The sequence below is a fragment of the Anabrus simplex genome, chromosome 1, assembly GCF_040414725.1.
Source record: "Anabrus simplex isolate iqAnaSimp1 chromosome 1, ASM4041472v1, whole genome shotgun sequence".
Classification (NCBI taxonomy): Eukaryota; Metazoa; Arthropoda; class Insecta; order Orthoptera; family Tettigoniidae; genus Anabrus; species Anabrus simplex.
Window position 1 is genome coordinate 504,690,344 of NC_090265.1, and position 23,774 is coordinate 504,714,117.

The 23,774-nt window shown below is 41.0% G+C and overlaps 1 protein-coding gene across 1 annotated transcript; it reads right to left on the minus strand.

Annotated features, from left to right (window-relative positions):
• Positions 1 to 11,933: 11,933 nt before the first annotated feature.
• Positions 11,934 to 16,692, minus strand: LOC136868290 (endocuticle structural glycoprotein SgAbd-3). The gene is made up of 3 exons (XM_067144765.2): positions 16,642 to 16,692; positions 14,530 to 14,642; positions 11,934 to 12,399 (listed from the first exon to the last, which is right to left on the minus strand). The coding sequence occupies exons 1-3, from the start codon at positions 16,648 to 16,650 to the stop codon at positions 12,147 to 12,149; spliced, it is 375 nt and encodes a 124-aa protein (XP_067000866.2). The 5' UTR covers positions 16,651 to 16,692; the 3' UTR covers positions 11,934 to 12,146.
• Positions 16,693 to 23,774: the final 7,082 nt, after the last annotated feature.

The window sequence follows — 23,774 nt, forward strand, 5'->3', positions numbered from 1 at the left end:
CAATGTGGACTACAGTGGAATATTTAATTTCAATTTTCTGTTATGTATGTATTATGTATGTATGCATATGTGTATGTATGTACACGCATCACCAGAAAATGACTGAACAGATTTTAATAATAATAATAATAATAATAATAATAATAATAATAATAATAATTCCGTGTGGCTATTTCTATTCGAGTGCAGCCCTTGTAAGGCAGACCCTCCGATGAGGGTGGGCGGCATCTGCCATGTGTAGGTAACTGAGTGTTAATGTGGTGGATGATAGTGTTATGTATGGTGCGTGAGTTGCAGGGATGTTGGGGACAGCACAATCACCCAGCCCCCGGGCCATTGGAATTAACCAATAAAGGTTAAAATCCCCGACCTGGCCGGGAATCGAACCCGGGACCCTCTGAACCGAATGCCAGTACGCTGACCATTCAGCCAACGAGTCGGACACAGATTTTAATGAAACTAGATATATACATTACAGTTGTGGAATGAAACACTGTAGTCTAAGGCAGGATTTCCCAAACATTTTGTCTCTGAGGACCCTTGAGCGTATTGCGTGCTTGTCCAAGGACCCCTTGTAATGATACAATGTTTGATTTCATTCGTATAATTTTGCAATGTCATTTATTTTCATCGAAAATTTAATTTAAGTTCATTTATATAAAGATACTTTATCACATCCACAGAAATTATGAAACAATGTGGCACTTGGCCGATAATTATAACAGTCTGTATCTGGAAAATTACTTGAAAAAATCACATTGCGGTTGTTGGAACAGTGGGACGAATGGCGCTGTTTTCCAAAGATCAAGCGTTGTACAAGCGTAGCCACTCGAACCGAAGATCTGCCTCTGCATTATCTCTGTTTGTGTATTTCGTTTTCATTTGTTTGAGAACAGGAAAGATACACTCACACAGGTGGGTTGTCATGAAAGGCATGAAACGCAGTGTTTCCTTTCTAGAAATTGTAAGGTGTCGGGGATGTCATGAAAATAAAAGTCGATCAAAAACGTGGAGTTGTGATTCATTCATGGAACTTCTCGGAGTTAAACATGCTACTCCATCTGATTCTTCACCCATATTATATCACAAGATATTTTTCACTTTCTGTCTGCCAAGATACTTTGGCTACTTAATCTTCCTCAAAGGAGGACAGGTCCTGTTCAGTTTCAAAGAAGTGGTTTGTGTTCCACGAGATTTTTTCAAATAGTGGCGGGAAATATTTCTGTGTGTGGATACTAGCAATTTTAAGTAAAATGAAATGAAATGGTGTATGGCTTTTAGTGCCGGGAGTGTCTGAGGACGAGTTCGGCTCGCCAGATGCAGGTCTTTTGATTTGACGCCCGTACACGACCTGCGCGTCGGGATGAGGATGAAATTATGATGAAGACGACACATACACCCAGTCCCCGTGTCAGCGAAATTAACCAATTATGGTTAAAATTGCCGACCCTGCCGGGAATCGAACGCGGGGCCCCTGTGACTAAAGGCCAGCAATGGAGCCTGGACAGCAATTTCAAGTGCCTCACAATCACATCACATACACTGCCTTGTAGTATTTCTTCTTTTTCCGCTGCTAACTTGTATTATCTATCAGTCAGTTAAGAGTTGCATATACCGAGCTCGATAGCTGCAGTCGCTTAAGTGCGGCCAGTATCCGGTAATCGGGAGATAGTTGGTTCGAGCCCCACTGTCGGCAACCCTGAAGATGGTTTTCCGTGGTTTCCCATTTTCACACCAGGCAAATGCCGGGGCTGTACCTTCATTAAGGCCACGGCCGCTTCCTTCCACTTCCTAGGCCTTTCCTATCCCATCGTCGCCACAAGACTTATCTGTGTCGGTGCGACGTAAATCAAATAGCATAAGAGTTGCATATACTGTATATAAGTTATACAACAGTGGAGACATAATTACTAAATTTAGTATAAAGGTCTATGAATTGTGTGTTAGTCGGCCTCTGTGGTATAGTGGTTAGTGTGATTGGCTGCCACCCCCGGAGGCTCGGGGTCGATTCCACCTCAGCCATCCTGGTAGTGGTTTTAGGCCACGGCCACTTCCTTCCCTCTTTTTTGTCTATCCCTTCTAATCTTCCCTTCCCTCCGCAAGGCCCTTGTTCAGCATAGCAGGTGAGGCCATCTGGGCGAGGTACTGGTCATCCTCCGCAGTTGTATACCCCAACCCAGTGTCTGAAGCTCCAGAACACTGACCTTGAGGCGGTAAAAGTTGGATCCCTCACTGAGTCCGAGGGAAGAACCGACCCCGGAGGGTAAACAGATTAAGAAGAAGAAGAATTGTGTGTTTACAATAACATTCAGCTTTTGAAGTACTTACATTACAGTATTATTGCGGACCCTTTGAATTATCGTCACTGCCTCCCAGGTGTCCGCAGATCACGGTTTGGGAATGGCTGGGCTAGGCTATAAATAATTGTATTCACGTTATGTGAAATTTTAACTCTCAAATATTATTATTAGTTGTCCTATCGATAAATACTACATAACAACAGTTATCATAAATATAATTTTTGATCATTTATGTCTTATACAATTCTACCTTGCCGACAAAGGTAAGTCTTACGGCGGTTTAGACTTCTGTTGCTTAGTCCATATCAACGTCGAACATCGTTAACATGGAAATAATGTTCAATTGCATTTACTGGCGATGGTGGTAGTTTTCGTCGTGATTGTCTTAAGCCAAAAACCGCGTGATCATCAGCCCACATCGGAAACTGCGAAGAAGACTATCGAAATGAGAAAAAATCGTGAAGGAACGAACGCTTGAAAAGTATGACAAGTGGGAGCCATGAAAGCAGGAAGAAGGACTCAAATACACTGGATGCCCTAATGTCACAGAGTCGGAAGAAAACATTGTTCTTTGTTTCTTTCTGAAAACCGACCAGAAAAAAAATGAAATGTCGTATGGCTTTTAGTGCCGGGATATCCCAGGACGGGTTCGGCTCGCCAGGTGCAGGTCTTTCTATTTGACGTCCATAGGCGACCTGCGCGTCGTGATGAGGATGTAATGATGATGAAGACAACACATACACCCAGCCCCCGTGCCATCGGAATTAACCTATTAAGGTTAAAATCCCCGACCCGACCGGGAATCGAACCCGGGACCCTCTGAACCGAAGGCCAGTACGCTGACCGTTCAGCCAACGAGTCGGACAACCGACCAGAGATTGCGTGTCAATGTGCGCTCATATGCACTTCGCAGTTTCGTCAGTGTTCTACTGTCCTTCCCTACTCTGCCCCGCTCTGTGGCCAACTCCGTCTCAATGTGCCACCAGCGTTCAGGTCTTTCAGAACGTTATACGTCCGTGCTGAAATGCTGCTGCCCATCTCGCAATATTTCGATGCGAATGATATTATTTCCCAGAGTTTCCACAAACTCTCTATCACATTCTTTGGGATCGTGACCCGAGCGAATGGCCAGTTTGATGTACGCACGCTGTTATTGCCTCGTCACGTCCATTCTACACGAAGCTTAACTCACTACGGCGGTCACATCACCCTGTGCGTGGTACCTGTCAAACGCACCGCCACTTCATGCTATATCCATGTACTAGGACTGATATGATTTCCAAGACATATAAGAAGGAATTGTGTCAGATTGCGGTTTCAAAAGATGACCCCCACACATACGACATATTTATGTAAAAGTACTTGTCATGACTCATGCCCCAACTTCCAACCCTCGTATCCATGAAAGGGTGTCTCATCTTTCAGCAGTTACTAATTGAATCTTCGCCAGCGTAAACGCATTATGTTTAATTAATTGTTCTATTGCTAAACAACTATCTTAGTTTGGAGACCAGAAAATAATTTCTCAAGACCTTTGTTTGGAGTGTGCTACAGTATGGGTGCGAAACCTGGACATTAGGGAAACAGAAAGAAACGAAACTTGAGGCTGTTGAAATGTGGTTTGGGAGAAGAATTACAAAAACAAGTTGCACAGATAAAAAAAGCAAATGAGTTTTTTCAAAGAACCTAAAGAGGATGAATGTTTACTAAATACGGTAAAGAAGAGGAAAACAAATTTTCTTGGACACGTACTGAGACATGACTCTCTTCCCCAAACCATCAGTGAAGGGGAAGAGAGATCCAGGGGACAACCAAGGAAGTCATACACCAAAACCTCCGTCGGTGAACTGACATGTGGTTCATATAGCAACATGAAGAGGCTAGCAGAAAAGATCGTCAGATGTGGCTACAGCGACAAGGCATTGCCTTACTAGATGTTGATGATGGACCGAACGTCAGTGTATCTAAACCTCTTCCAACTTTCATCTGCGCGCCGTTGTATGTACACTCGATACTTTATTTTCATAACGAACAGTTTATGTTGTGAATTATTACTCACTGATTCAAATGAAACTGAATTAAAATATGGATGAAATAAAATACTTAATCGTCACTTAGTACTTACCTGATTGCTTACACAAACAATTGTTGATGGGCGCCAGATACAAATAAATAACGATAATAGAATGAGAACCTTGAATATCTCTAGGGTGTACGGTAATAAGCTTACTTTGACAGCATAACATATAGGTTCTGGGAAAAATAAGTTGAAATTTGGTTTCCCCACTAAAATTTGAGGTTATCTGATCTGCTATTGAAATAAAACAATTAATTGCATTTGATACTGAACAAAATATATTATTTAAATGTGTAATTGAAATGACAAGACTTGCTGCGATAAAATATATACGATAGTATAAAATGCTGAAATTACAACTGAAAGAAACTCTAGGCATCAAATTTGAAATCCCCTTGACCGGACACTTAAAAGTTGTAAAAGTAATTTATCCCCCACTGTTCACCTGACTGTATCTTAAATTCTTTGAGTGTTATTACGACGTATTCCTTTGAATTGGTATCAGCTGTAGGTATCTCAAATCTAATTTGGTGATGTATCTTTTTAGTTTCATAATCGAGATATAGCGTGGCTTGAAAGTATAATCACATTTCACAATCAACTTTACAAGTAATTCACTGATAACTCTTTGTCTGCAATACGACGGCTCAATATTCGGCTGTCACCGAACTGACACAAGAACTCGACCGAACAGATACACGAAACACACTCCGAAAATATAATCCACTTGGTCACTGACGACTGCGTATCCATGTCACTGTTCTATCTTCAACTCACTGACTGACCAACTGTGGCCTCACTTTCCAAATGAGTATCTATCGACCAAGGCAACATTCATCTGACTACAACACTTCATGGTAAGCCTCTCCAATCAACTCCTTCCAACCAACTGAAATGCCGCTATAGGATACACCTCTATATATATACACTAGTTTTCACACCCACGTCATCTTTAAAAGAGTACATGATGTCACTCCCAACCAGCTCCGAAGTATTACATATAGCGATGAAATAGCCTAAGACAGAGTTGGAACTCCTAGAAAATTATATCTTAGTCTAAATGCATACAATGACAGAGGGATGACTCGACAGTTACTTTAACAGTATTGCACTATATGTTGTAATATTTTTCACAAAATATATCCATATCTGATATTAGGCAGTAAGTCTCGCTCTACATTATTTTGATGTTAACATATACATATATTTACATAATAAATTAAATACAATAAAGCAAGCGAAAATTAATTAATACATAGCGAACTCAGATTATAGAATTGAATCAAACAATAATAATAGCCACAATAATACTAATAATAATACAGATACAACAATAATAACAATAATAATACAAATCAAATAATAACAACACACATATAATAATAACAACAATACAGAGAAATATTTGTAACGGCATTTGAACAGTTACAATGTAAGTTAGGTTTTGATTTCAAAATGTTATATTAAAATTTAACACAGATCTATTATAGAGCCTACACGAAGGAAAACATTGACAGACTATTAACCTGCGACCCTTTATTGCACACTGAAGAATTAAATTCAAGTGAGTATGGAAAAAAAATCGCTAAATGCATGATCCCAGGTGGTAATCAATCCCATCGTCGCCTACGGCGACGTCAGCAGACCGACGGATTCTGGAGACTCAGCACAAATATGCTTCAAAGATGAGTCGGAGCATCCTGAAACATTACACATAAACTCAGGCAAAGACAGTGCAAGTTCTTCACGACATCTAGTGGCAACTCATTGCTCAAAGTGGGTAAGATAGAACATCGGATGGACAAACTAACTCGGCATTACCGACAGCGTTACGGTAAACCAGGATTGCCGACGATCACGCCTTCGAGTCGCAAGATTGCAGAATTCTTAAAGGAAACGCCGGCCAGTAGGTCGGAACGTACCCCACTTAGGTGCGGGACTTATGCTCAACCGCAGGATTTCTGACTCAGTCATTGACAAACTCCCTCAGCAGTCTAGTATCCACCCTCTCTCTCAATTGCACTAACGCCTCCATCAACCAAAAAAACAAGTGGAACGCTGAATAAATGGTCAAATTTTGGGAATATCTGGAGGATATTCTCTCTAAAATATCCGAAGGACATACCACTGCTAGGCGAATGCGATGTGCCGTTGGGAAGAGAGAGAAAGTACAGGAACATAGTGGGCAATCATCTAATGCGCAAGCGAACTGTAACGGAGTACGATTTTGGAAAATATGTAGGACGTTCGGCTCGGTGATGAAATACACAGCCTCTAGGCACGTACCTAGGAAGCCGAGGACCTAGATCTCACCCAACAGTAACCCTTTGTGGGTGGGGTGGGGTAGAATTACATCCACGGTATTCCCTGCCTGTCGTAAGATGTGACTAAAATGGGCCTCAGGTGCTGTTAACGTGGGAGCGCGGGTTGGTGACCACGGTTTACTTAGCTGAGTTCTGGCATTGCTTCCTCTTACTTGTTCCAGGGTTCTCACTTTCATCTATCCTATACGACCTCTTGCTCTTTTTCGACCCCAGCGATATAGATTTACAAGGCCAAGGTAGTCTTTCATTTCACGCCCTTCGTATCCTTTACCTTTCTTTGGCCGATACCTACCCAGTTGTAGTTCCTCTTAAACAGTAATCACCACCAACACACAATCCTCCAACAGTAACCTTGACAAGTTGCAGATAAACCATGAGGCTACCTAGAGAAAATCCCAATCGAAAACACAAAACATAAAGGCACTGAGAGGCGCCAACCTGGATTCGGCTCACTACTTCTCAAAGATCAAACTGAGACCCCTTCCCAGGAACACCAGACGGTACAAACCTCCAGGACAATAATATTCGAAATAGAACTTCTTGAGGACAACCAAGAAGTAAGTCAGAGGTTGAACAACGCAGATCTGAATAACTGGGACCAACGGAAAGACGCACTAGCCAAGACGGCCAGTGAACACCATCTCCCAACTCACAAGAATAACGAAGCATGTAGTGAAATGAAGACTGTGTCTACACGATAGCCCAAAGACAAACAGCATGGCTGAGGTGGAACTCCAAGAAATCCAGGGGAAACTGGGAGAAATTCTTGAAACATTGAAGCTCACGGTCAAGATAATCCGAGGAATTAAACGAACTTTCACACACAACCGACTGAACCAGCCTCACTTTTTTTTTTTGCTAGGGGCTTTACGTCGCACCGACACAGATAGGTCTTATGGCGACGATACCAGCCTCACTAAAACTAATTTCAAAGACTTGACAGAATCTTGGTAAATACACTCCACCAGGTTTTGAATTCAGAGCCTCACAGGGCAAGAACAACTACCACCTCCTAGCTGACTATCGATTAGACAGTCAACTGTGGGAATACCAGTGAGGCTTCAGGAAAACTCAATCGTGTACTGAACAAATTTTCAAGCTCAGAACAGTACTAGCCTACTCCAAGATTAGAAGCCGCAAGATGGTAGTTACCTTCGTTGTTTCTGGTAAAGCCTACGACTCAGCGGACAGAGAAACCATTAGTAAAATTCTCGGGGCCCTAGGACTGCACAAAAAGCCCTCATTCAACAAACCCATACTGAGTCACACACTCCAAGGAAAAATATTCAGAGAGGATATCTCAGAAACCTTCGAGATCAAAAACATATGTCAAACAGGGTGGCGGACTCTCTCTACTCCTCTTCAACTGCATCTTTGAAAAAAAATATGAAAATATGGCACAGATAACTTGTCAGGTTGGGTGTCTAGATTGGGGGCCCACCTGGGTTACAAGAGTCCTTTGCCTATGACTTGACCCTGACCGCTGATTCTCTAGTAATAGGGAGTGATCTAGGTGTATTATCTCAGAAGGCAGGAAGCCAAAGCGGACCCGAAGTCTCTCTGGAGAAAACCAACACCTTATCCAACTTCAAAGAGACTAAGAAACAGAACGAGATACATTCAAGCTAATGGAGAAATTTGAATATTTTAGCGGATGATTGTCATTATTATTATTATTATTATTATTATTATTATTATTATTATTACTATTATTATTATTATTATTATTATTATTTATATTATTATTATGTCCGGCTTCATGGCTCAATGGCTAGCGTGCTGGCCTTTGGTCACAGGAGTCCCGGGTTCGTTTCCCGGCGGGGTCGGGAATTTTAACCAAAATTAATTTCCCTGGCACAGGGACTGGGTGTATGTAACGTCATTATCATCATCATCATCATCATCACCACCACCACCACCACCACGAAGCGCAGGTTGCCTACGGGGGTCAAATCAAAAGATCTGAACGAGGCCTCTCTGGAGGCCACACGGCATTTCATTTCATTATTATTATTATTATTATTTATTCGTCGAGTGATCTTCGGATAGGAAATTCCTTTTAAAATTTTTGCTGACGCCTATTGTTGTTATTGCGTTATTCCAGGAGCTTGGTACATCGTAGTTGAAAACCTGGTTAGTGAGTCTGTCTACTAAATTAGATGACTGCAGTACCATATAATCATGTATGATTTAATTGATTTCTTCTGGATAGGGGAGGTTAGCAGCTCCCGTATTTAGATGTAGCGCGCCTGCATCCTGTATGCTCGGGTTCAATTTCCGCCAGTCCAGTGATTTTCATTCTCGCCAGTCCAGTGATTTTCATTCTGGACCGAGTGCTGGAACAGGGTTCTTTCAACCTCGTTAGACCACGTAAAAGGCTGTCTGAAAATTGAGATAGTGAAACCGGTCACGGAACCAGTGAGCTCAGAAAGTCTCGCGTAGAATATGTGTCACTGCAATCTGTTAGCCAACCTGTCACGGACTGTCACGGACTAATTGTGACATAAATATACCATCTTACGCCTGTTGATCATCTGAAAATGTGCGTTACGGAAGTGAGCGTGTTGAAAGTGAAACCCCAGCAACCGTGCAGGCTGTGATGTAAGATATGGATGGATGGCCAAACAATGTTACCTAGGAACCATGCAGGTTGTGTCTTAAGGCTAGTGATCACCGGAAATTTTCTCTTAAAACAATAACCACCACCACCTTCTCAAATTAGCAGGCGTTGATGGATGGCCATGACTGAGAGACATATTTATGATCATTTGATTTTCACAGCGAACGGCCGTAGATGTGTTGATACACCGGATCCCATGAGATCTCTGAAGTTAAGCAACACTGGGCGTGGTCAAGATTTGGATGGGTTGCCACGCGCTGTTGGTGTGGGCAAGGGAATGGAGGAGATGAAAGGAACTGGCCACGCTACCGCACGTAAACTCCGGCTCAGGCACACCTCTGATGAGGTTCGAACTTGCCTTCGGGCAGAATACACCCTTACCTTACCTTGATTTTCGCAAAGGGAAAAGCAGTAGTTCATTTTTCCTATTTTTGTTTCCCGTATCACAGTTGCACTCAGTCAGCGTCAGAGTTTACTCGGCCATAATATTTTCCGCCCACGTTCACGTTTTCCTGGTCTGTATTCGTCATTTCGCTCCAAGTTATGCATCTTGACATGTGGCTATTCAGCCACGCGAGTGTGACTGAGGAAACTCGTACGTTATTTGTACGATCCAACTCTTGGTCATTTTAGAAATAATCAAGAGCAGTGACCGGTATGTCAAAGGAAGAGGTAGAATCATTTCCTGCGTTTTGCGAGAATTGACACTTCTGATAATTTCCGGCCACTACGGAGTATCTTCTCGTTGTTGACGTGGTCTATCAATGGGAACTTCAACATTCAGCATTGTACGTCTGTTCTACCGTATACTGATCACTGTACGGACCTCCTCCCGTAACCACTCGCTCATGAACTCCGTTCTTTTGCAACTTCTCTGTGCCAAGATTCTGGGTTCTGCACTATCTGCTGTGTGACTAAAAACTATTGGATACATAACTTGGAGATAACTCCATTGTTTCTGAACAATAAATCGGGGAATCTTTCTTCCAGAATTACCCTCGTACTAACAAGAGCAAGACAGCCGTCTGCGTCTCCGTCGTGATTCGGCTTGAATCCTTGAACAAATGAGGTTATTGGCAAACGAGTAATGCGACACTTCATAGTGTTCTCAATGTTATCAAAGATTATCATTTAATCAATCTTTTAGGCAGTGTAGAAGAAGTACTAACATGTTCATTGCACAGTTCAAATAGTATTACGGTAATTGGCATATTTATCCACATTGAAATCATAGTATACTTCGTACTTGTAACAGGTAGAAAATCATGTATTCTTAACTTTTAAAAGGGATTTATTTAAGAGGAGACCCCACTGAAATGTGTGTTCGGTAATATCAGTATATTTCCACGAAATTTTACCTATTAATGTTACCCTGGATAAGTTAATTTCAAAATGCTGCCGATATTGAGGTAATAATTCGATAATAATGGCACTTATAAAAACAATTTGGTTCATTTTCAAGATGTTTCAGGTGCAACGATTTTGGATCCTTATTTTGAAGCATAGTTATTAAAGATTAAAAATCTACAAGAAAAAATATAGTACTATTTCTGATTTCAGCTTTAAAGTTAGATTTTTTGCAACACTTTTATTATGTAGTTTTGCGTCATTTTTTCATATTTTAACACACATAATTTCTGAAAGTTCCTAACTATTATTAAAATAGAAACTATAAATCATGAATGCTATATGAGTGCGCCTGTGTTCCAAATTTGAACTGTTAAAACTGTTGCGGCGCAGGAATCATTTTGAATTCTAGCAAAACTTACTTTTGACTAATTTACACTGAAAGAAACCCGTATTTTAACATTAATTTCTGATTCATAATTAATGTTACTCTTGTAATTCACTTCAGCTGATTTTTTCTGTATTTAAAAGTATTTTACTTTTTCTGCCCTTGAACATACTCCAACTATATTATGACTAATTTAGAGTGCATGTTTCTTAGATTATACGCTTAATCGCATTACCAAAGACAACTTTGAGCAGCAGAGTTGTGATTTAAATATCTCCGCAGGGCCTCTAAAATCAACCGCACGTGAAAAGAAAATATCGCTACATGACCCAAGGTTTATAGTAAAACTTATTCACTAATAACGAAATCCTGCTGGATTTAAAATGTTAAACTAGTACTACTTCTTTAATATTTTATTTCCATGAAATTGCTTGTTGTGCTCTTGTAGTAGTAGTAGTAGTTGTAAGATAATGTAAAATGTGATTTTGTATATGAGAGTGTTGTAATGTTAAGCACTGGAAATACTTAAGTTGTGTGTGAATTTGTATATGATGATGTTAGATTTAGAATATTAAACTAGTAGTAATAAATGTAATATTTTCATTCCATGGAATTTCTTGTTGTACTCTTATTGTTGATGTTGGACAATTATGTTTTGACTTTACTTTAATCTCACACTACTGTAAAAGATCATTGAAACCGGCATATTTCCCAATTGTGATATATTTGTTAATAATAATAATAATAATAATAATAATAATACCATTGTTTGTTTTTGCGCCATTTCTTGGCCAGTGTATCAAAAGGGCCTCCTCCCTTACATATCAAAATATATTCAGTTACTTTCTTACGAAATGTTTTATTTTTTATTGTTATTTACATAGGAATGATATACACATCTTAGAGACTAGTTTTGTTCTATAACATACAGAACAAAATTTTTCCAGGATTTGTACATGATGGTCGTATGGCTTGAGACTATTGATAGTCACGGATATCAGGGGATGTTGTTGTCGTTCCAATTGCCAGGTACAGTCGTGAGAATACCGCACATTGCGGTTGTCTCTGTGGTGATTGTCACGTTAAGAGCTTAGTTTCTGGGAGGTGGGGCTGTAGCAATGTATGCAAGAGCTTTAGCGATGGCCTCTGGGATGGGAGGTGGTACTGGCAGATGTTCACCCTGAGGCTGGTATCCATTCTCGTCGGCGGTATAGGTGATGCGGATGGGGGTGCCATCAGGGGCAGTGTAAGAGGATGAGCCCTGTACAGCTTCTCCAGCTTCGGCTCCGATCTGCTTCAGTTGACCAGACTGCTCAGCCTCGGTACCGTCAGAGTTCTTGAAGCTGTAATTAAGAAGGTATTTGTGTCAGAAAATCGTACTTATAGAGGAACCAGGTAGGCCCTATTATGTAGAATTGATATGATATATCACTTTCTGTACGACATAACGTAATAAATTTAGTAGTAATCAGAAAAGTAGAATTTAGAATGTCAAGCCCACCGATAAGTACAGTTTCTCTTCAGAAACACTATAAAGTTTTCACCCTCTCTCGCACCTCCTCTCTATTCTACAGCAACATTACGACACAGCATACCGCTTTGTTCAATCCTCAACCCGAAGACTGACTGGATCCCTAGCGGCTTTACCATTCTTGAGACTGCTCAGTAAAAATCTGTTTCGAGATAGCAGAAAATACTCTAAGGGCTTCTGTCAGAAATGCTTAGATATCAAAGGAATATCGAAGTCTTATGGACCAACAAACGCAGAAGGTCAAATTGAAGCCTCTGAGGAATGGATCAAATCCTTATCCGGAGAGAAATCAAATCTATATTTCAAAAGCTATAATTAAATTTCCATATACTACTTAAAACAGAATTTGAAGAACTTCAAGGCAAGTACCTTAGGACATTTTGGGCATTGTTGAAGGGAGTTCGAAAATATGATGAATTGTTCTTCTATTTGCTAGTGGAGTTTATAGACACGCTAAGCGTATACAGAAGAACTGTGACTGGGAAAGAAACGGATGTGACCTTGCCGTGGTTCACCTTCGGCGTTCGTCAGGAGTGAAAATGGGAAATGAAAACTCACTTATGAGACGTGCTAAGGAATGTAAGAGTGAGATTTTTATCGCTCCTTTCCTCACCCGGCAAGAATGTTCAGTTACATATCAGTCTGTCAAGCCAGTTGATTCTGTGTGTGACATCACAACTCCATTCATCACATACAGTAGATGGCTGGTATTGCATTACTAGCATCGCTCATAACTCAGTGACTTTCGTAACGTCAGAATAAGAGATGACATTGAAACATAAATTTATGAAAGCTACAAACTTGTTCTAGCCTATATGTAAAGGAATGGTGCTGCACACTCTTTCTTACCGAAATGATTCTGGGCTTCATACAGCTGTATAGACGTCCCAGTAATGTAACAAATAACATATTCCTTAAAATTAAGCCACGCAATCAGTTTCAAAAAATCCACATCATCTGTTAATGAATCACTACAAAGATCGCGCTATGATTTCACAGAACTCTTATCAGCCCTTGGATGTCCAATCGTAAAAGGAAGCCCGACTTTCAATTATTATTATTATTATTATTATTATTTAATCCTAGTATAATGGCAGGAATGGGGTTCAATCAACCTTGTGAGACTAACTGACGAACTCTCCGAAGCTGCTGTATTGGCGTCGATATCGGAAAAGAGTAATTTTACATTAATAGAGGCAATACACGAGAAGGATTAAGGAATGGACGTTAGCTGAAGAATCCTTCTCGTGGAATGCGCGTTCTGAAGTTACCTAGTGTTCTAAAATTTTAAATTCCTCTCATTCGTAAGTTTTCATTGAAATGTGTAATAATAATAATAATAATAATAATAATAATAATAATAATAATAATAATAATAATAATAATAATACCGAGCTCGATTGCTGCAGTCACTGAAGTGCGGCTGGTATTCAGTATTCGGGAGATGTGGGTTTGAACCCCACTATCGGCAGTTCTGAAGATGGTTTCCCGTGGTTTCCCATTTTCACACCAGGCAAATGCTGGTGCTGTGCCTTCGTTAAGGCCACGGCAGCTTTCTTCCTACTCCTAGCTCTTTCCTATCCCATCGTCGCCATAAGACCTATCTGTGACGGTGCGATCTAAAGCAACTTGAAAAATAAGTAATCTAATAGCCTCAGCTAGCATGTACAGATATTATGAATGATTTTACGCCTTTTAATCTGCCTGGATGTGAATTGAGATATTCTTTTTTACTCTTTCGAATGACAGAGAAAACTGAATTGTGTTGGGCGAAGATAGATTGTGTCACCCGAGATAATTCACGACACCATTGCATGAAATGAAGTGTGGAAGGGGCATTTTTCCCCACTCCACCGTATTTGAACCCACGATCTTTAGATGAAGGCTGAACTCTGGGACTGATTAACAGAGGGAACTATTAAATGTTGTACAATGTGCTCACCTGTATCTGTAGCTTCCGTCGAAGTTGACATTGTTCTCTTCAGCCACAATGGTGATCTGGGGATCTGCAGGGCCAGCGGCAGCAGCCAGGGCAATAACACAGGCGAGGAATACCTGGAAGGACAAGAAAACAGCGTTTAACACACGGTAAATTATCCTCCGAATGAACCTACACTCATATGCATATGACCTCGCCATGGCAAACAAAGTAAAAATCTCGCGATCGTATCTATCACATATAATTAGTTTGTAACCTGCTGGCTCGAGTTGACGCTTTATACGTGGCCTTTGCGCCTGTGAGAATTTCTAGTGATGAAGACGGCACAAATCGGAATTAATCAATGAAGGTTAAAATCTCCGGCTCGGCCGGGAATCGCACACGGGATCCCTTGGAACAAAGGCCAGCGCCGTAAACATTTAGCGGTGGAGCCAGACTAGTCCACGGTTAATAAAGATGTGTGTAAATTAGGCCTGCACCCGTGGACTATGCATGCCAAGTGACAATTTGAAAATTGATCAGAGTAACTTCGTTCCTAGAATGAACGCAAGATATGCTCTAACAGGTTTCAAAGCACTCTATTACGTGTCCCAACCTTGGAACAATTTCTCGTAGCTTTCCTTCTAAACTTGTACAGTTCGTCCCCCCACTGTTCATGTTCGTTCACCGAGTGTGAAGTCACATTCTAGGAAAAGGTGATAACGAAGGGACCTTTCTGAGAGTGAGACAACTTGTATGGTAAAAGGTGAGGAGTTACCAAATATCAGAGTAAATAATACTGTTCAAAGAGATCGTTGAAATTAAATCAAAAACAGTCGTTCATCTCACAAAAGTACAAGTACCAAGTTAGTGTAGGTTTTTAAAATGTGACGCATTTCCTGGCCCTTTAGAGCCCTCCGTTTCTTTACTCTGAATTGAAAAATTCCTATGGACTTCCAAATTTGAAGCGTGGACTGACGACCACAAGAATTATCACTGTATCTGACATTGCTTCTTCTTACTTGTCCCAGGTTACTCACCTCTATTTTTCTATTCGAACTATATTTCGTAATATTGTTCTATTCCAACCTCGATGGTATTAGATTTTCGACGTCCTGGAAAGTTTTCATTTCACCCATGTTTTCACTGTCCTTCCCTATCCTTGCTTCATTCCTTGATGTGTCTGTACTATCACCTGTTGCACGTATGGTTAGAGTTTCGAGAGTATGATTATTTGTAGCATTTTCCTTTAAAATTGTACTAAGTACCACCACCTTGATTTGTCCATATATAGGCAATTTCTCTACTTGTTCCTAACTAGAATTTCAGTATCACGGGCATTATTTTTGAGAAAGTCCGCCGGCTGCATTTCAGTTCATTGTACAGTAATGTATTTGTAACTAACATTCAAACGCATTCTTCTTCTTATCCTTCTGATGAGTGAAGAGTTTAATGAGACTTGAGAATGTTTTTTTATTTAAAATTACGACCTTTTTTAAATATAAATATTTACACGTCCGCTTCTGTGGTGTAGGGGTTAGTGTGATTAGCTGTCACCCTGGAGGCCCGTGTTCGATTCCCAGCTTTGCTACGAAAATTGAAGGGGGGTCCACTCAGCCTCGGGAGGCCAACTGAGTAGACCAAGGTTCGATTCCCACCTTAGCCATCCTCGAAGTGGTTTTCCTTAATTTCCCACTTCTCCTCCAGGCAAATACCGGAATGGTACCTAATTTAAGGCCACGGCCACTTCCTTCCCTATTCCTTGTCAATCCCTTCCAATCTTCCCACCCTCACACCAGGCCTCTTTTAAGCATAGCAAGTGAGGCCGCCTGACGAGGTACTGTTCCTCCTGATCTGTAGTATTCCCGACCCAAAGTCTCACGCTCCAGGACACTGTCCTTGAGGCGGTAGAGGTGGGATCCCTCTCTGATATCGAAGTAAAAGCCAAACGGATTAAGGAAGAAAGAAATATTTACACACATACTGGTATTCCCCCGCTTTACACTGAATTGCCTTTAGAATACCGCTATTCAAATATAGACTCATGACACCTGCTGTTTAAGTATCTGAAGTACTGAAGTACGATTTTCCTTGGCTTTCTGCGTTGTGTGGAATAACCTGTCTGTGGTGTCTTACCAGCTTCATGGTTTGTTGTTTCTGTTGTGCTATGGTACTGCTAGCTGGCTGCGAGTGAATGCACTGTGCCGGCTTATCAGCGAACCGAGTATATATACTGTAGCTGGCGTGAGATGCAGATGACCTGGTGGGGGAGTTACAAGGTGGGGAGCCGCCCTCTTATTGTAAGAAGAATTCTCAATTACTTTCTAGCGATGGACCAACAAATTTGAATTTATAACAGCGTGGTATAGCAGGTCCCATGACTTCGTTGGAAGGTCACGATGTCACCTTTCTCCCTGCGAGTTGCTGGAAGAGTTTACATCTCTCAGCCATCACTTGCAGTTTGATTTCAAAGAAGTACATGGGATCACCGAAATATTTCCACAGAAGAACTGGTGTATAATTATGATAAAGTGTGCAAATCTCTTTAACACAGTGTTGCCTTGCCTAGTGACGTTTGGATAAAAATCATAATTTTTAATACAAATTATAATAATGTGTATTGTTGTTGTTGCTTCATTTTAGAAGCAAAATAAACTTGTATAGTTCAACATGAATGTTGGAGTTGTGAACATTTCATCGGGTTCTCCAGTTTTACGAGGAATGCTAACCGCAAGGACGTGATATTTCACTTCTAAAATCGCACACGCATTGACTGAGATTCGAACCACGGACACTTAGGTTATAAGCCAGTGACAATGCCACTCGGCACACATTTCTGGGGTGTGATCGCGTTGTGGACAACAGTCCATCTTACTTAACAGCTGGGAATATCTGTCTAATCATTTATGTAGCTGTAGTTTGCCTTTTTTTATTTAATTTAGTTCTCCACGGTCTCATAACATTTGATAACTGACATAGTAATTAGAGGGAACACTGTTGGGTCTTACGTCTGTCAACCTCTTTTTAATCATCTTCACCGTTCTACCACTCGTGATTAACACTTTGGGCCGGTTCAGCGTGAGGTGAACGTCCACCGAGTTTTAACCCTTTTCTTGTAACCATTTGCATATTCTTACTTATATTTAAGGTTATTTAGCTGTACCAATTTATTCATGGGCCGATGATCTAGATGTCAGGCCCCTTTAAATCACAAGAAAACAATTTATTCATTTCCTGGTCTTTGTCAACCGTATCTAGATGCTATGATATGAATCCATAGCAATCAGTGGAATTAATTGTGTTATTGTCCGACTCGTTGGCTGAACGGTCAGCGTACTGGTCTTCGGTTCAGAGGGTCCCGGGTTCGATTCCCGGCCGGGTCGGGGATTTTAACCTTCATTGGTTAATTCCAATGGCTCGGGGGCTGGGTGTTTGTGCTGTCCCCAACATCCCTGCAACTCACACACCACACACAACACTATCCTCCACCACAATAACACGCAGTTCCCTACACATGGCAGATGCCGCCCACCCTCATCGGAGGGTCTGCCTTACAAGGGCTGCACTCGGCCAGAAATAGCCACACGAAATTATTATATTTTTGTGTTATTCAAGCATTCAGTCCTTTGAATTTAAAAGGGATTACTTTAACGTATCTAGCAGCGTTATCCTAAGTTCAAATTTACTGTGCCGGACTGAGTGGCTCAGATGGTTAAGGCGCTGGCGTTCTAACCCCAACTTGGCAGGTTCGATCCTGGCTCAGTCCGGTGGTATTTGAAGGTGCTCAAATACGGCAGCCTCATGTCGGTAGATTTACTGGCACATAAAAGAACTCCTGCGGGACTAAATTCCGGCACCTCGGCGTCTCCGAAGACCGTAAAAAGTAGTTAGTGGGACGTAAAGCAAATAATAATAATATTATTATTATTATTATTATTCAAATTTACTGTAAAATAAACTAATATTATTAGTGATAAGACGAAAAGAGGAAGAATCAAGTTTAGAATAAGACTAAATGAGAAGATAATTAAGACAATTGTAATCCATGTAACAATATCGATACACAGTGGGCCCAAAACGAAGTTTTAAATCATGTCTGGGAGTTTGAAGGGTCTTACCTGATCCCGAGGATTTTACATGAAAGAAATCTAGTTAATCTTCCATTTTCTTTTTTTTTTTCTTACGTTTAATAACTCTTCCCTTTCTCACCTCTTTACAACCGATACTGTCATTCGCTGAAGGACTTTATCGTTCTCTCTTGATCACTGTTCAGAGAATATAGTTATTGTGTTGGTTTTCCCTATTAGCTTGTACCTCACGATGTTTCCTAGTTGCCGTCAGGAAGCTGGGTAAAATATGGTTCAAGATTGTCACCAGTCCTAAATTCAAGGCAATCCAGAAATCCAACCATCAGTGGGTCATTCGGCCATAATATCAAAAGACAAAGACACCTTCGTACAGGCCATGAAGGCCTTTGGAGGAGTGGAAGGTAAAGGCTTCCACCATTGTTAACCGTGGCACGTGATGGGGTAGTGTGGTTAGCTCTACGCCCGGCCGCCTTTGCCCCCAGGAATTAACCTGGTACTCATTTTTGGTGTAGGCTGAGTGAACCTCAGGGCCATATGCACCTCCGGAAGAGGAAATCTCGTTTCTTAAATTTTACGACTTCCTGACGGTGATTCGAACCCACGTCCTTCCGGGCGAACCGAGCACGCCTTTACCGCCTCGGACAGGCAGCCCCTGGCCATAATATCAGGAGTCCTTAATTCTATTCCTGTAGGAGTGTGAAGATTTAGTTGAACACGTCTTACATAATAAACGAAAAATTAGTACATATAATATTAAACAAAATTATATTAAACAGTGAGTGGCATGATTCTTCCAATCAAATGTACAATTTCAGAACAAAAAACGCGAAGTCATTTATATTTATTTCATGAGGAACCTGAAAATGCCTATTTGATTGCTCCACTTAATCAAAATTGCCATTCATAGTTACACTGCTGACTTTCTTACAGTTTCGATTCCATCATCTATTTTGCTATGTATTATATTTCACTCATGTTGTCCAACCTAAATGAAGATCTTATATCAAAGAATGACAGCTCACTGACAGATTAGGATACGCTTAAGTTATTTGAGAACTAGTTTTAAGAATTAACGTGCTAGATTCTGGTGAAACAATAAATTCAATATTTTTCCCATAATTCTATTAAGTTCAAATTTTAAAAAGAATGTAAACTAAGCTAGCACAAATCATTTAACATTCAAAAACAACATTAAAGATTAATATGACACAGGGTTGTATGAGAAGAAGAATTTACCCAGGATCTTCGGTAGCAGGACGAGCCATACAAAAGTGAAATCAAAACTATAATCATCGTGTGTCCCGTCTGTGCCCAGTGTAATTTTTGAGATCCCTTTTGTAATGTACCAGCATGCTTCACGACCTTTGAAATGACTTGTGCGTAGTCATGAATATCTGTCTTCATATTTGGCAATATAGTGTTATTCATGACTTGCTGAATGTCGAAGAAGAAATGAAGAACGAATAACAACAATCTGGGCTGTACATGAGCTGTGTTAGGTAATGTTAATATTTTTGTTTGAAGAGTAAATAATTATTATAGTCTTAACTGATCCACCTCCTTGTAACTTATTCATCAGCCTGAAATTGCTATAATTTCCGATGAGCATGTATTTTTGGTGGTAAATTTGTTTCTCCTGTGGACGAGGGTTGTAGGATCCATCCACGGTATCCCCTTCTTGTCGTAAGAGGTATAATGTAAAAGTGGGACCAAGGACTCTCAACTTGTCAGCGTGTGTTGGCGACCACGGTTCTTCTGGCTGATTCTAACATGTTCTTCTTACTTGTGTCACACTCCCCAATTTCATACTTTCTATCTGACCACCTTTTGGGAACTCCTTTCCTACCCCGAAGCTATTAGGTTTGCGATGACTTCCAAATCATACTTCAGTTTCATGCCCCTCAAGGCCCTTCCCTTTTATTTTCAAATAACTTCATTTTTCGAAGTGCCAAACCTTTTCTAATTTCCCTCTGATTGGGGCATATTTAGAGAAAATGGTTGCACAGCTCTACTACATCTTAAAACAATAATCACCCCTACAAGCTCATTTTGTGTATTTTAGGAGCGTAAATTTCATTAAAATATTTTTTTTTCTATTCTTTAAGGAGCGAGCTACTTGGCTGTGCGGTTTGGGTCACATAGCTATCAACTTGCATTCTGGAGATAATTAGGTTCGAAACCTACTGGCGGCAGCCCTGAAGATGGTTTTCCGTGGTATGCTACGTTCACCTCAGGTAAACGCTGGGGATGGCCGCTTCCTTCCCATTCCTAGCCCTTTTCTATCCCATCGTCACCATAAGACTTATGTGTCGGTGTGACGTAAAACCAACTGTAGAAAGTATCGTGAAGACAAATTCAAGTTTGAGAGGATGAAGATTCTTCGTGACAAACCATGGAAGAAGCAACTTCTCAGTTGTGTTATTATAACCTTCGGTATATTTCAAGAATGTATTTAGATAAGGTAATTGATGAGGATCATCTCTCCCGACAATATATGTACAAGGTCTTCTGGGAGCTGACCTTGCGATCATCATAGAGCAGTCACGATCTACTTCACCACGCTAAACATTACTATCAACCGTTGGGCTCGGCCAAAGCGAGCTTAATAATGGTAAAATATCTCGTAACTCATTACTAGTCCGCCTCTGTGGTGTAGTGGTTAGTGTGATTAGGTGCCACCCCCGGAGGTCCGGGTTCGATTCCCGGCTCTGCCACGAAATTTGAAAAGTGGCACGAGGGCTGGAACGGGGTCAACTCAGCCTCGGAAGGTCAACTGAGTAGAGGTGGGTTCGATTACCACCTCAGCCTTCCTCGAAGTGGTTTTCCGTGGTTTCCCACTTCTCCTCCAGGCGAATGCCGGGATGCTACCTAACTTAAGGCCACGGCCGCTTCCTTCCCTCTTCCTTGCCTATCCCATCCGATCTTCCCATACCTCCACAAGGCCCCTGTTCAGCATAGCAGGTGAGGCCGCCTGGGCGAGGTACTGGTCATTCTCCCCAGTTTCATCCCACGACCGAGAGTCTGAAGCTCCAGGACACTGCCCTTGAGGCAGTAGAGGTGGGATCCCTCGCTGAGTCCGAGGGAAAAACCGAACCTGGAGGGTAAACAGATGATGATGATGATGATGAACTCATTACTGTACAGAATACTATTTAAATAAAAATGACTTAATACATGTCTCATATAGGAGATGAATAAGACTCACAACACAAACAAGCCCTTGGAGAAGTTTGTTTTGCATTTTGACTTTCACTTGTTCGCGTATAGAAGTTTCTGCAACGGTTGAAAATATTGTTTATCTCGCATTTGTATGACGTAGTGAGGCGGTATTAGAGGCTGTCTGGCCGAGGCGGTAAAGGCGTGCTCGGTTCGCCCGGAAGTACGTGGTTTGAATTCCCGTCAGGAAGTCGTAAAATTTAAGAAACGAGATTTCCACTTCCGTAGGTGCATATGGCCCTGAGGTTCACGCAGCCTGCTCCAAAAATGAGTACCAGGTTCATTCCTGGGGGCAAAGGCGGCCGGACGTAGAGCTAACCACTCTACCCCATCACGTGCCGCGGTTAACAACGGTGGAAACCTTTAGCTTCCACTCCTCCAAGGGCCTTCATGGCCTGTCCGGAGGTGACTGTGTCTTTTTATCCATTCTAAGCAAAGGAATATGAAAGCATAATAACGAGTATTCTCGTGATTCTTCACAGTATAAATTGGTACAATTATGTTATATGAGCAATTTTTATCCGTGACATGATCTGTACATTTATCTCCTGACGTGGCGTTATTTTACTAGTTACTTTATTCTCCTTCCGAATTTCTCACTAAGTAGAAAGGTGATTGTGAACTTTCATTTCTTTACTGCCGTTTGCAGTATTATTTATTTTCGTATGAGTATCTTAATTTGATTGCCTAGAATTACTTTTTTATCGTTTCATTAACTGACGTTTGAAATCATATGCTGATTAAGGGTTGCTTAAGGGTAGATCACCTGAAAATGTGAGAACTTCTCTATAGATCACTGAAGCATCCTTGATGCCGGCCCCAGTGTTATAACAATGTTTCAATTTAGTGAGCGAAAATGCATGCGTGATGTAGAATGAGACAGTGGATATCCTCTCATTGAACTGTAATACCAGAGGGCGTATTGAGGGCGTCATCAAAACTATACAGATGTCATCATCGAATACCAAGTTAGCATCATACACCATGCCCTCGTTTTGTAGATGTATTTTCATTTGACATTTCACCCACAAACAAATATGATGCCCACCACTAAAGAACAAACTTATTGAAGAATCCTTTATCTCACCTCATTTTATAAATTTAATAATGTTATTTGTTTTAACGTCCCGTTAACTACTTTTAAGGTTTTGGTAGACGCCGAGGTGCCAGAATTTAGTTCCGCAGGAGTTCCTTTACGTGCCAGTAAATCTACCTACACGAGGCTGAAGTATTTGAGCACCTTCAAGTACCACCGGACTGAGCCAGAATCGAACCGACCAAGTTACGGTCAGATGACCAGCGCCTCAACCGTCTGAGCTACTCATCCCAGCTTTTATAAATTTAAAACATGGAAATGTTACTTGCATTGCACACAGATAGAGTAAACAGTGGTGAAATCGGTAACGCCGATCGCTTTCTTCAAAAGTGAAATGCAATATTAACACAATGGGATACTATGTTCCTCATGCTCCAAGCGGCTTATTGTATTAATATTGTATTAATTGTATTAATTCTACGGCGCGGCGGCTTGTGCAAATGTAACGTCCAAAAACAGACGAATCACGAATACGTGCTGTAACAAAAATGCATGAAAACTGAAAACAGACTAGGTGGACTTACATAAATGCATATGACACTAACCGAAAAAGGCAATAATGAATAAATAATGAATTACTCCGTCCTAATGGCTGGCGCTCGTATAAAGGGAGAACATTAATATCAGAGCCACGACAGCTCTCAAATAAAGATCATTGGCACTCGTCCCAGATCCCGAAGAGATGACTTTTTTATACAACATCACGTGCGACTCAAATGCTCAACAACATCAGACTTCTTTGGTGCAATTACTGGAATCTTGTGAATATTGAAATGATAAGGAGTGTTGTGCATTGTTACATAATTATCAGGCAGACTATTGAGTAACAAAAATTCAATCAATCAATCAATCAATCAATCAATCAATCA